This window comes from Pseudopipra pipra, chromosome 1 (genome assembly GCF_036250125.1).
Source record: "Pseudopipra pipra isolate bDixPip1 chromosome 1, bDixPip1.hap1, whole genome shotgun sequence".
Classification (NCBI taxonomy): Eukaryota; Metazoa; Chordata; class Aves; order Passeriformes; family Pipridae; genus Pseudopipra; species Pseudopipra pipra.
The window spans coordinates 62,470,000-62,484,518 of record NC_087549.1 but is presented as its reverse complement, the minus strand read 5'-3'; the positions used below and the strand labels follow the sequence as shown (position 1 = coordinate 62,484,518).

At 38.2% G+C, this 14,519-nt stretch overlaps 1 protein-coding gene across 5 annotated transcripts in view; it reads right to left on the bottom strand.

Moving 5' to 3' along the window:
• The window catches only part of LOC135416153 (dynein axonemal heavy chain 5-like), a 156,573-nt gene that overhangs the window by 4,839 nt on the left and 137,215 nt on the right, over window positions 1–14,519 (bottom strand). For all 5 annotated transcript variants that reach the window (XM_064658962.1, XM_064658985.1, XM_064658977.1 and 2 more), the window contains 3 exons: window positions 13,848–13,980; window positions 5,196–5,404; window positions 589–810 (listed from right to left, as the gene is read on the bottom strand). In XM_064658962.1, the coding sequence (XP_064515032.1) occupies window positions 589–810; window positions 5,196–5,404; window positions 13,848–13,980 (564 nt within the window). The remainder of the gene's footprint in view (window positions 1–588; window positions 811–5,195; window positions 5,405–13,847; window positions 13,981–14,519) is intronic.

Genomic DNA, 14,519 nt, shown 5'->3' with positions numbered 1-14,519 from the left:
GGGAGAGCAACCATCATCTTTTTTCCCATCTTTTGCCCCAGTTTTCCCTGAACAGTGACGACAGCATCTAATCATTACTCCATAGCTAGATTTTAAATCTGCTTAGTTACATCAGCAAAATGTAACTCCATGCATGGATAACTGAGCATAAGGTCAGAACTAATACCCTTCCTCATATTAAAAAACAAACACCAGGGATTTTTAGTCAACCAAACACTGACCTCCATACCAAACCCAGGGCGGGGCTTTGGGAGTTCTGGTAGGGTACTACTTGGTCAGTCAAAAGAAGACTGATTATGGCTTGCACTATTTTATTTGAACATAAATGTGCTTCTAGTGAAGCCAAGAAGCCCAGCCTCTGGTCTGATTTAGTGCAATGCATCCTAAATTTATTTTCCGACACAAGTCTTTTTGTTTGCTTCTTGTTTGCTTAGTGGGTAAACACTCTGCCCTCTTCTGAGCCCTGCTAGTGTTTTACCCTCTGAAAACCCATTGTGAAACCACTGCTGCAGGCGCTCAACGTACTTCCTGGTGTTATCTGAGCATACTGTGTTATTCTGCAGTCAGTCATACTCATTTGATCCTTACCTTTGGTGGTGACTCGATCAGCTTACTGTTTCTGCGGTCCCAACCTGCCCCTTCGAGGTAAAGGCCATAAATGTAAACCCCACCAATGTCAGCAGGAGGAGGGCCAACAACATCTTCTTTCATCATCTTGGTCACTTCATTGTGTAAAACAACGCTGTCGAGTGCCCACCCTTTTGCTAAATTCATGCGAGTTGTCTCTTGCCTCATAGCCGTTAGGAATCCCTAAGGAGACATAGAGGAATACAACATAGAGGATTTTTTTAAAAAGCCTTGAATTTAACCATTTCCAATTTTTTTTTCCAGTGTAAGTGACATCAGCTATACAAAACCTCGTCCCACAAAATTTCATATACATATAAACTAAATTCAGTAGTGTAAATTCAATGCTCTCCTACACTTTCCCAGTACCATTCATTCTTACATTAATTGGTGTGCACATGCTGGTGCTAAGAAGCCACCAAGTTGGCTTATTTAACATATCAGAAGCTGCCTGTATAACTTGCCTCACATGCCTATTTTACAATCAAACAGATGGAGAGAGGTTTGCAAGGCTGCCAAGTTAATGTGTTTTCACAGGTTCCAGATACAGGTAATTTTTAATTTCTGTAACACTGGCTATATTACTCACCTTTTCTTATACCAACATTGTAAAATATACTTTTCAGTCAACAAGTAATGAAGCATTTTACAGAATACAAAGGACGTATGATCTGGAATCATGAAATTACTGAAATGCCTCTGACACTTTGCTCAGTGAAAAGTCTTTATATACTACAATACCATACTATTTCAGACAACAGAAAGATAAACCCAGAGCACTTCAGCAGCACGGAATGAAATTTAACTCCCTTCTAAAGAGCTCCAAATTCATGATGTAGTTACAAGCTATCAAAAGACAAGCCAGGCTGAAGATGCTTGTTAGCTTCTCTGATACAGCTGTCCGTGTGCACATACACTGGCAGTAAACAGGAAGAGCCTTAGTCCTTAGACATGGGAAGGTAGACTCCTTTGCTCTTCCAGTGGTCATGCTGTAGATGTGCATCTTATTTTACCGCGTGGAAACCCATCTGTGTAGCCAAGAGATGAATGAATAAATCACAAAATCGAATATTCAAGAGGAGTGGAAAGGACAACTAGGAAAGAATAATTTTCACAACAGGTTTCAGAACAGGGAATGAAAGCATCTAGAGACACGGAAGGGGGGATAGAGAGCCACATGAGGAATGGACAAAGGTGGGAATTAGAGAGCCAATAGCACAACTAGGAGGAAATCAGGAGCAATGAGGGAATTGAACAAGCTTTTTATTTTTCTTCAATATTCACAGTGCAGGATGCTGATGCTCTGTGGAACTACTGTTAGGGGCAAATGAATGGAATGAAGCCAGATGTGGAAACACGGGCTATTAGCTACTGAATGCAGGGGCCAATATCTGGCTGCTATGGCTGAAATGCTTGTTGCATGCACTGAGCTTGGTAACCACACAATACCCTTTAAGTTATGAGGACGTGAGATGACTTACAGGAACTCAGATGTTTCTGTTGAGACACTGGTTACTTCTCATTAATATAATCCCAGAGACCCCAGGACAAGGGTTTTAAAGTAGTTTTGTGATGGCACAGATAATTGTAATTGCGTTTGAAGTAGCTGAGAATTCTGGCATGTAGCTAAGGGAGAGAGGATTAAAGGCCAAGTTCTTCTATCAGAAATGCCATTAAATGGAAGCAGAATCCTTGTAGTAATTTGTGAAATTTTAATTTGTAGAAACATACTAGAACCAATAGTTTAAAATACATGAAGTGTTCACTGCCAGAAGGCCCCAGAGGGCTACTGCATCCCAGATAAACTGAAATATTAAAGAAAGAAGAGCCTGAAGAGGACAGGACAGAGCAATGACTGTATTAAGGGAATCAGTTCAAAGGCACCATGGAAACACTGGGAAAAAAGTAAGCTCAGAGCTGTGAGTCGTCTTCAGGGATAAGGTTTAGATAGCAGATTATTCCTACAGAAATGGCAGGACCTATATGCTGTCTGCAGTGGGACTTTTAATGATTATCTGCTCATTTGAATGAATCCTAGACACTGTTTAAATACTACAGCTGTGAGCTGGAGGCCCAGGTGGGTGTCCCAGAGAAGGTGAATGGTACAACAAAGAGCAAGACACCATCAGGTGGCTTGAGGTGTCACTGTACAGCTGAGGGCTTGGCTCACCCCAAAACCCTCTGTCAGGGACATAATGGACCACTTGCAATGACATTTGCTTCGATTTCTGGTAATCCTTGCCTTTTTTTTTTTTTTTTTTTTTTTTTTTTTTTTGTTTGGTTTGGTTGGTTTTGTTTGCTTGCATGCCTCACAGTACCTAAAATCTATATATAGGACAAGTGACAGCAACTGGATACAGAGATTCAAACAAGGAAACAATAAAACAGTGTCAGCCACAATCTGGAAATTGGAAGGTAGAAATGAGATATGCCTAGTGTCAAGTTTTTTGATGAAAAAATCCAGTAACAGATTAACTTCACTGAGGGAGGTAAATTCATGGCACTTCTTGTTTTGTTCACCCCAGTTATCTTGACCCAGTGCAGACACACAGAGGGAATCAGGTTTCTTTTACATAGAAGTCTGAGCCAGCCATCATTTGTATCACTAAAAATAAAGATTAACTTCTGTGAAATTATTGAATTTATCCTAGTGTATAAACAGTCCTAGAAAAGGCAGAGTCAGGTATTATATTAGTTTTTATTGCCAGAATGCCTCATTTTCCCAGTGTTATAAATCTGCTTTGTTGTCTCGTGTTATCCATGGCATTTATCCATTGACTATAAAGCAAACAGTAAGATATATGCAAGTAGGCAAATTACTTAGGAGCTGTATTTCATCTTACAAATGAAAGGATTTTTCTGACAACTTCTTAGGTGTTACAAACAAGCCATTAGAACTGCAACACTAATACCTCATCACCTCAGCTTGTTTGAGAAGATCAATTTTCTTAACACACGAAATACTGATTTTAAACACAGCAATATGACTATTAACAAAATAATAGTTAATTAATTAGAAAATGAATATTTTCTCAGGTGAATGTCTTTTAGAATGAGCCAATCCCACAGCCTGGGCTACAGAAAATTAAGACTACAACAATAACCATCTGATTCTTAGGCTTGTGATTGCCAGCACAAATAAAATTTTGAATCTCTGCACAGTATATATTTAGGAACTTTTAGAACCAGGGGTTATGAAGTGTTTAATTTTTGTCTTTCTAGAGGCTTTCTCACTTACTGTGGTCTATTAAATAACAGTTTGTTTGAGGACACTTTACAGTGATTATTTGGCAGCTCTTTCGAAAAATCCACCTATATGGATCCAAAAAATTGTAGGATGCCCAATCTGGGGTGGCAAAATTTCAGGCACAAACCCAGAGCACAAAAAAGCCAGCTAAAATGGCCAGTACAAAATCTCTATTAGCTCTTGCTCATCTGTAGTGCAAAAGCAAACACCAACTCAAAAAACACGGAACTGTAAAAGCTTGTTAGGATTGCATCCAGACTGATCATTGCAAAAGTTACTTTGCAATATTTTAGAGTGCTGCTATCAGTGTGTTGCTAGCAAACCAAGTATGGAAGCATAATCATTTTATTAAAACTCCTACTCCTTTCCCTCACACTTGGGAACCTTTTGCTCAGGGGTTCTGTGAGCACACTTTCATGCTATAAAGTTGTATCTGCAGACAGCTGACACAGACACGATAGATGATAGATAGACATTTCCCAGCAGTAGTCCTAGAGAATATTTGCCACTGTTGCTTTCTCTATTCTAGGCAGCTGTTTTAGCTAGCTTTTGCATTGCTAACAAGTACTGAGATTAAAATAGATCTTCAAAATAGCTTTTTGCTAAGACTTCACAGAAACCTGTTGGCTGGATACTCTCACAATGACTCATTTCCACAACTCACGCTTCCCACAAACATCTGTGAATCACAGAAAGCTTTAATGAATGTGGACAGCTTTGCAAAGTCTATACATCATCTAGGTATGTATACTTTACTTCTTTTAACTGTGCTCTCAGCTGTTCCCTTTTTTGTGTTTGATTTCATGCCAGGTTTTTATTTTAGATGGTGCAGACGAGGGGCTGTGTTTTTTATATGTCTCCACAGATCATGTCTGGCACAATTCTGGGGTGGTATAAATAACAAACCTTCCATTTCAAAGAACTGATTTGCAAGGATTGAGAGCCAAGACCAAATCTCTTCTTCCTGTGTCAAAGTTCTGGAACTTACCTTGTTTTGTACTTAAAGGTATTTTCATGCAATAAATAAGAAACAGGTTACTGCAACAGAGGAGGTGGGAAAAGGAAGATTACATTGAAATGTGTAAATTTGTACTTATCCAATTTCCTCACTATAATTAAAGCATTTCATTATTTCAGTAGCATTATTTTGGTCGAGCAAAATTTTCTTCAATAGATGTTGAAGATAATTTATCCTATATTTATGCTAAAAATTTTATTTAGATTACACTTCATATAGTCAATATTAAGTCAGCTTGAAGTTCTCTCAAGGTCTAATTTAACTGTTACATAGAAGATATAAAGGTCAATCTGGCAATCTTACCTGTGGATTAAAGAATCCTGTCATCCAGAACTGATTTGGGCGGCCATCCTGCAACCAGCTGCTGAACTGCTGGTTTCTTTCAAGAAGCTCAGTAAACCAAAATCCTAAAGTAGTTGACTCCCAGGAAATCCTAAGCCACAGTTTTGGAATTCTAGCATCATACATATTATCTAAAGCATCTTGCAATTCTTCTGACATAATTATGGTTCCTGGAAGATAAGTAAAACATTCAGAATGAACTTTCCCTTAGCTTGCAAAGGCAATTAAACTTCCAAATGACATTCTGAGTCTAATAAACCCTCTTTTGTTGTGCCTTAATTGCACACCTGTAGCACTGCATTCTTATCAGTTTGCAGTTAATTTGCTCAAAATTATAAGACTTGATTCAAAGTTAAAAGTGATAAGATAAATGATATTTCTTCTGTTGTTTTGATCAGAAATAAGGATATGTTTCTTAAACAACTCCTTCTTCCTCACACACATTATTTATATTCATTATATTCACAGTGTGTTTGGAATGTGATTAATAATTTAAAACTTTTTAATATATTTTAATGGTTCCTACATGCATGATCAATGATAGAGATACACTGTGTAACTCATCTATATCCTAAGCATGTACTGACAGTGATTATATTCATGATTCACTGTTATTAATGATAACTTTGTGCATTTCCATTATCAAGATTCTCAGTGGGAAAGTAGTAGGTACAATAAAGCTAGAGGCAAGATTTTTTTATGTTTTTTGGCAGTGGCAGCATGTACTCACATATTCCTTTTCCATGCCTAGTATTGTTCTCCCCACTAAAAAGTTGGCATTTACTAAGACAGTGATTTGTCAGTGACACTCACCATTCCATATGCCAGAAGTTCCTACATCTTATCAGTCTATACTCTCAATAGTACTAAAACCTGGCACATGGCCATGCTTCAGGATAACTTCTCTATTCCAGAAACTGGTTCTATTATTCTCCAGGTATGGTCTGGCAGGCCCTATACCCCTGGTCTGGTACCCCCAACTTTTATTAAATGTTCATGTAATACCAATATTCAATGTATCAATCATACACACAACTGCTGTAATTGACACCAAGATTACATGAGATACCAAACAGATACAGGGGGCTTCCAGCACAGAACATGTAAAGGAAAAGGAAATGGTCTGGGTGACTGCAAAGAAGAACTGCAATGATCCATCTAAACATACCTTTAAGGAAATGTGGCCTGTAATTAGTAAGCATTTCAAACCCCTTCCTTCTATTGGGTTTGGCAGGGCCCCAGTTCAGGTGAAGGAAAAAAATATCCAGAAACCAAACTCCAGCTTTTAATTTTGAAGAATACAGTGGCCAACCTAAACACTCATACAACAGCGTGGGAAAATCTGGTACTTTCTGCAATATATCAATTGCAAATAGGCTTTGATCTCTTTTAGCAGGTAATGAATGTCTGTTCCCATTTATATGCATCTCTTTTTGTGCAACAAATGCTAGGAGAAAACCATCAACTTTTAAAAAATTTTAAATATTAAAAAATACTGCCTGTCCTGCATTCTCTGTAACTGCTTTGTAATCAGGCTCAGAATAACATTCTGGGGTAAGAGTCTTTTATAACACAATTAGTAAACCTTCTCTTTGGGTATTAATCTTCTCTAGTATATAACTGAAAGAACCAACATTTAAGAAAGAAGCCACTCTCTGTCTTCTCCACTTTACTTAGAGAAACCTAATATTACACCATACACTTTATTCACCCTTTGGAGACAGAAAAAGTGGAAAAAAAAGTCATGCAGTGCGTGTCGGTTTTAACTTCAGAGCAACCGTAGTGAGGGCACAAAACAAATGAAAAGCATCCTGTTTGAGCCCTGGGGATCATTACCATTGAATTGAGAGAGAAAGAACTCTTTCATCTCTGGTTCTTCCTTGTTTTGAGGCTGATACAGTCAACTTTCTCCTTTCCTTCTCTGTTCTTCTGGGCAGGCTGGAGCTTTTCAAATAGGGAGATACAACCAGCCTCTGCCCTGGGGTATTGTGAAATCCCTTAGGATGTCTGCCTGTTATGACTCAGAGCAGCTGTTGAGAAGACTAAGCCAAAATGTTCTTGAGGATGAGGTATGTTCACAGCTCTGGCCATGCCCATATAGCTGCATAAATATTCCTAGTGAGTGGGTGTCATCTCTGGCAGTAGGCATGCAGTGCTTGAATTTCAGCACTAAATGACATCTGTGGGTGTTGGGATGCATTCCTGCAGCTAAAATACTTTGATAAAAATAAAAATAATTTTAAAAATAAAATAATTTCAGAAATAAGATCAGTATCACAGGAGAAAAACAATGGCATCTTCCTGGAGAAAGATGATACAGGTGTTTGAAAAACTGTATTTGATAAATTGAATTAGTAGTACAACACCACAGACTTCTCATGTTTAACTTCTGAGAAGCTCAGAGCACTGGACTATATGAAGACACTGAATGTCCCATGAATTTAACATGACAAGCTCAAATATTCTATGGATCAGACAGGCCAGCTGTTTATAACTTGGTTATTTGCAGGGTTACTTTGTGATATTCCCTTTCTTGAATGTGAAAGCCAATCTGAAAATGACTGATGAAGGGTCAGGTCAGTTAAAGACATTAGGGCATTTCCATGCTTCAAAAATAATGTGTACTGTAACCATAGTGTTTGCACAGTATACACAGTTTGGAAATTAGGATTTCCCTTTTTCATTGCCCTAAATTTTTGCTATCGCCCTTCTAAACCACATCTAAATCTATCCAATTGCTGAGTAGTGAGCAACCCAAATAAAGCTTCTCAGGATTCTGAGGACTAGTTGTTATTGATAATTAAAGTAAATAGTCTGTTCTTTTAAACCGAGCTGGTTTTACAGTGATTCATTCAATAGATATAATGCTTTGAATGGACTACATCAGGACCTTGTATTATTTCATGGAGTTGCCCCTTTTCATTACCGTACCTTCCATAAGCTGAATCTGAAAACTGTGGAATTTGTAAAATTTGGATCCATGTTTTGAATTTCACATTTATGGTAGCATGTATCTGGACTAGAAAACTTGCATATCTCATTTAAATGAGTACCTAAAGTTAGGAACAAAGGAAGGATCTTAAATTCCAGCATGAACCAAAAAAGCCTCAGTCCACTGAGTGATTCTCTTCCCACAGGCACAGATGTGAATCAAGAACAACCAGAATAATTATGTAGGATATAAATGAGACGAGAAGAAGCTAGTTTCTACATCAAGTACAGTTTGCCAATAGCCGATATCATTATAATAAGATTGGAGAGTACCGTTGGAGGACAATACTTGCTAGACAATGAGTCTGTTAAGCTAGCCTGAACAGTACACAGAGGAAAAAGCTCAGTGAAAGCATCAGTCTATTATTGACTGTCAACTACAGAAGGTGTTCTTTTCAGCCTTTAATCCCCATTCAAGTTTACCTTCCAAAGAACCAGCGTTGTTTTGAAGCAGTCACACCTTGCCTCCACTACCAAGCTTCAACTCCCTCTTCTTTGCTGAACATGCTGAGAACACCAACTTGCTTGTAGCTTCCTGAATTTTCCTCCTTTTTGCCCTATGACAACAGCTAACTTGTCTGTGTTTCCTCCAAAACATTAATTATTATTATTACATCCAAAGGTACAAGTTATACAGAGTACTAGATGAAAACAGTAAAAGCTAATGTATGTTTCCCCATACCTAAAACTTTTTTTTTTTTAAGCTTTAGTACAGTTTTGCTAGCTCTGTGACCACCATTACTCTGCTGATAGAAGTCAACTTCTTTGCTTCAGGCAGTTCTTTCAGTTCTTCAAGTATGTCTTCCTTCACTTGCAGTGCTCGGGCACTTCAGCATTTGCAGATGATTCCCAGGAAGCTCTCAGAAGCTCATTTACCTCCACCATGCTGTTTTAATTCCAAGGCCCTCAACAGTTTATCACTACCTTTGACTCCAGGTCTCCAGAATAGGAAGAGTAAATCAGGCAGCCGAGCCCTGAAATGCAAAACACTTTCTCCAATTTTTTATTTGTAGAGTGGTATTCTCTCCAGCTGCACCTAACCTTTGCCCCTGTTCTGCTTTCTCTTTGTTTCCCACCTTCCTTTTCTGGTGCAGAATCCTCTGATTTAATTCTTCAAGTCAGGAGAGATGAAAGGAACTGAGAAACTGGAGTAGCATGCAATTTTTCACATACAAAAGCACACAAATCCTAGATTCTCTTCAACAGCTAAATCCTTCAGTCCATAAGAAGGCAATTTGAAAGTAACCTTGCAAATTGTTCTGAAAATTTACCAGCTCCAGTACTAAATGTTTTTGACTGCACCCACCAAAGGACTGAAAATAAAAATTTTAAAGCAATAATTTGAGGATGAAATACTATGCACAACTCCATGAAAAAAGTAATGCAAATCACTACCCTGAGCTAGAGTAATACAACAGCCAGCATCATGGCAAGCATATGTAATAACACATATTAAGAAGTCCAGAAATGACATGCCACACTGTGAAAGACAACAGGATGCATTCTGGCATTCTTATCAGGATGAGAAGTAAATAATGGATGAGAGCTGCTGAGCCAAAATTAACTACACCACAAGACATACTAGACTCATCCCCTCCATTCCTCAAATGATTTCCCCATTGTTACATTCCATTAATATCCTCACTGAATGCTCTTAATCATTTTCCGACAAAATCCTCATCCGAAAGTGGTGATCCCTACAAGCCTCACACATGCACACTGTAAGACTTAATAAGGTAAGAGCCCAAGATCTTTCAGCCCAAAAGTCTATTGCCATCAGCAGCAAGCCAAACTAAAATTGTGTGTTAGCAGTGTTATAGTGTTATGAGGCAAAACAGAACTTAGCCAGACAGTGGCTTCCCTTTCATGGGAAATTACCTTTCCTGTGCACTATGGCAAGATGAGTTTCCTGAGCTTCAGTTTTTTGCCATGTATGTTAAAATAAAGTACCAGCTACCTCTTTTGACTCTTTTGGACTTAATTTATATCCTCTTTGAAGGTGCTACACACAATGGCCAGAAATTCCTTGCAGCATCATGATGCAAACACTACTTTCAAGATCATGGTATTTGAATTGGAAAAAAATAGCAAATCTTTACCCCTGGCTTAATGCATGAGTTTGTGTAGATGACATAAAAATTCTACATGAGTCCTATAACATATGTAAGACTACATTGCCACAGAACTGCTGTATTCTCAGGAAAAATGTTAACAGGAAAAAGATTTCTCTCTCCTAGCTTTGCAAGTACTGCACAAGTAGCAGTGGGAGTTCTGTGATCGTGTGGCACATATATGACATGAACGGTTAAAAAAATCCAAGGTTTCACAAATAGTCTTTGCTTGTTCATGGAGTAGGCAGTTCCAAAGGATTATTTTGAAAACACAATGCTGTAAGGTACCAGACACCAAGGCCAAGTGGATTCAGTTTTATGACCAAAGTAGAATCTAGATATAAATAAACAAGTTAAGCATTGGTTTCTTTCACAAGAAGCCCTTAAGCAGAATGTTAAGTGGGTTAAAAAGAATCAGGATTAAAACCAGCCTAAAAGTTGTGCTTATTTCCATTGACAAGGATTCGATACCCACTTTCAGTGCTACTACAAGTACACTCCACCCAATTAATGGAAAACACTCAAGAGGGACTAGGGATAGCTCCCACAGAATCTCTCTTCTCACTTTCATCACCAATAGAAGACACATCATGGTGCCATCAAAATGCTTAGCACTCTTATTCAGTGCACGGAGAAATAAAGAGAGCTCCATAAAATCTCACAGATGGGCCACATTCAAACAAACTTAACTTGAAAAACTCCAAGAGGATAGGAATAACTGAATGGGTCATTAAATTTTACTGCATTAAAGACACTATCTTTACTAGTGGGAGAGGGGATTGGAAGTATCCACTTCCAACAAACTGCTAGGGTATTAGCATTCTGTGCCAGAGGCTTTTACTCTTCCACCGGCAGAAGGTAAGTACACAGGAATTCTATAGCTCATATACTGCCCTACAATCAGTATGGTCACCTTCTGCTAGGAGCTCAAGATCTGTTGTTCATAATCCATTAGAATGTGGAATTTTGGTACAAGCCCCATGTCTTACTGCTCCTTGCCTCTGAAAAGCTTTCTCTGCTTGGAATATAGCCTCTATTTTAGGTCTCTTGAGAGGATAACCATCATTGCTGTATTCTGATTTATGGTGAAGCTCTTTATTATGGCAACTGTGAAATAAACTCTAGACAATCAATAAGTAATTAAAACAGAAGTAATGGTTGGGACATAAGTGGGAGTAAAAAGTGCAGCTACAATCTAATTATCATAATTTGATCCAGAAAAAGTATCACTCCAGGCAGCAAAGTTTATTGGTAGAGATGCAGGCTTGTGGGCATGTTTGCCAAGAAACATGTTAGACACATGCTGAGCACCCTAACCCCTCCCAAAAGCTGAACACTGCTCAATATGCCCTCTGGACAGAGGGACAAAACTGGCTCTGCTAGTTTCCTCTACATCCCTCATGTTCAGCTGCACATGGGCTCTCCCTGAGGAGATCCTTACATTATCTGAAATGTAACTCAGTGAGCAACATCAAAATTACAAGGTCCATCTATTCACATCCAAGCTGCAGAATCAAACATTCAGACTACCTTCTAAAAAGCTACATGATGTATCCTAAAGATGCACTACATTCTTTAACACAAAACTCATTTGAAAGTCTAGATCTGATGAAAGTGGGTGCTCAGGCCTTAACAGGTTCATGAAGCCAAAGCCAAATATGTGACCAGGGCAGATGTCAAAAGTCACATGAGCTAGCTGAGTAGACAGATAAGTTTACCTCATTATAAAGAAAAAGAAGCACCTCAGATGATCTTAGATTGCAGTTGACTAGTTTTGGGGGAGAACCTAGTATGAGACAGTTAGCGGTTTTAAATATTCTTACCATTCCTTAATTAACCATCTACCGTGTTATCCTCATGAATCTGCCAGAAGCCATTAATTGTTATTGTTAACTATACATCCAAATTTGTTTTCAGAGCAATTTTTTACTATATTTAGCTTGCCTGTCCCTAAGAAAATTATGTTTTAGAGAATTGCATGAAAGTTACAGCATTAACTTGATTAAACATCTGGCAGATGACTGCGCCCACTGTGGAACTGAATATGAAGTGCAAATAAATTATGTTGTTCATCCACCCCTTTGCAGAATATTGTACATATTGAGAATTTGAATATATCTGTCATAATCAAGGAAAGATTAACACTTGCCTGAATGGAAAACATCATTTTACTTTACTGGAAAAGGGGACTCTATTCACATACAAAAGGGAACTTTCAGCTCAGTATTGAAACAGAGGACAATTGTTTCTTCCAGTTTGATCTTAGCGTATGTTTATTACAGGATATGAAAGTTTATTAGCCTTGGGCACATTTATGAACCTCTTTCCTAGATTCAGATCGTAGGTATCATTGTTGCCTTGGTGTTTCATACAAATGGGCTGGGAAAAATCCCTTTTGATTCTTATGTAACAAAAGTACAAATTAAAAAAAAATCTCCCTTCATGAAAGATACCGTCAAAAGACTGGAAAATGCCAGTAAGACAGATCAAAGTACTTCCATCACCTATATTATAAGGAACAGGTTTTGAGGCATTCTGACCTGCTTCCTGTAGGGACAGTTTGCTGTCTGAGATATTTTCTGCCTCTCTGCTATAGAACAGCAGACTTCTGTGAGATCTTAACCAGTGGAACCAAAGCATTCCTGCTTCATTTTAATTTATTTTTAATTCAAGAAACTTGGCTGAGCAACAGTATACTTTCTTTCCTGGATATTTCAACTCTTGCAGATGAGGAAAATGGGAAGTGAAAACAAAAAGCAGACGGTAACATCATCATCCCTTCTTTTTCCTCACTCCTTTTCTGCTCAAATTTTCCATCTGCTTCTAGTTGTCTGTGCTCTTGATTTTTTTTACTACATTCACCATTGCTCACTTTCAGCCAAATACTCTTGTCTCTGAGGGATACAGAATGCTGTTGCCTGCCTCCTGTGAACAGCTAAAAGAAGAACCCTATCTCTGTCTTTTGACTGGCACTGTCACTCACTTCAGCTTCCATTTAGAGACCTGCTATTTGGTTTCATGAATATTGCAAATCTCACCTTAAATTAGAGTCTTTACCACCTTGCCTCCTGAGTTCCCTCTCTCTCAATTACTTAGCAGCAACACTTCTACCTTGTTCTACATCATTATGGACCAGCTTAATTTCATAAATGACTCTGGTACATGACCTGTGGACCTAATCATGCAATTCAGTTCCTCTGCGCTCTGTAGGGATCCTGGAGAGAATCACAGAAGTATAGTAGTGCTGGGGGACATGAACTGCAATACTGAAGCACATGCATGCAGTATAAACTTAGGTGGAGTGCCCTTAGAGATGCAATCAGAACGTTTTAAGGGCTGGAATTAGTAGTCATATGATAGAGAGGAAAGGAGAAAAACTGTGGGAGGGAGGGAACAAAACAGAAAGGAAGAAAAGGAGGGGAAATATTAATTTAGTTATACAGTATAAACATATATATATATATATAGTTAGTAATAAATATTAATTATGATTTTTAATGTTGTAACTTACCATCAATAGCCAGTTTGAGATCAGCCAACGTAGTTCGAACTCTTGATATAACATGTTGCATGTGGTCAATTTCTTGACGGAGAAATATGTTTATGGGTTGAATAGCTCCCATCTTCTGAAGTTGGGCTTTCACCTAAATAAGAATAGTACAATGATTATAAAATCTAATCTCCTGTTTCCCATGCAATAATTTTTGAAAGCAAAAATATTTTCAGAAAAGAAACTTTTTAGTAACAGATGGCCATTCAAGTCCTGTTGCCAACTGTAAGATTTAGCACACTGTGACTCATTAGCTTACCAAAATGAGCTCCTCCATCATTCTAAGGAGGGAAAGTTCCCTCTTTTTGAAGGGACACAGCAGTTTATTCTGTCCTTGTTAGGCTGCAGGGTCTTAGATCTTAAAATAAAAAAACCCACATGCTATAAAAAAGCATGTTTGATGGTGACTTTTTCATATTTCCAAATTGTGCTAAGTGAACTTTCTCACCTCTTCTTGCCCTGCTGAGCTGAAATAATACAACAAATGGAGTTCCACTTAACAAGCACAAGGATATGTAAAAACTGCTACTTCCAGTAGCATGTGACTTGTTCATAAGGCAAGATGCTCATGGATACTTTAACTAGAGAGGCAAGATTGCCAGAAATAATACAGATGCCACAGAAATCTGTTAC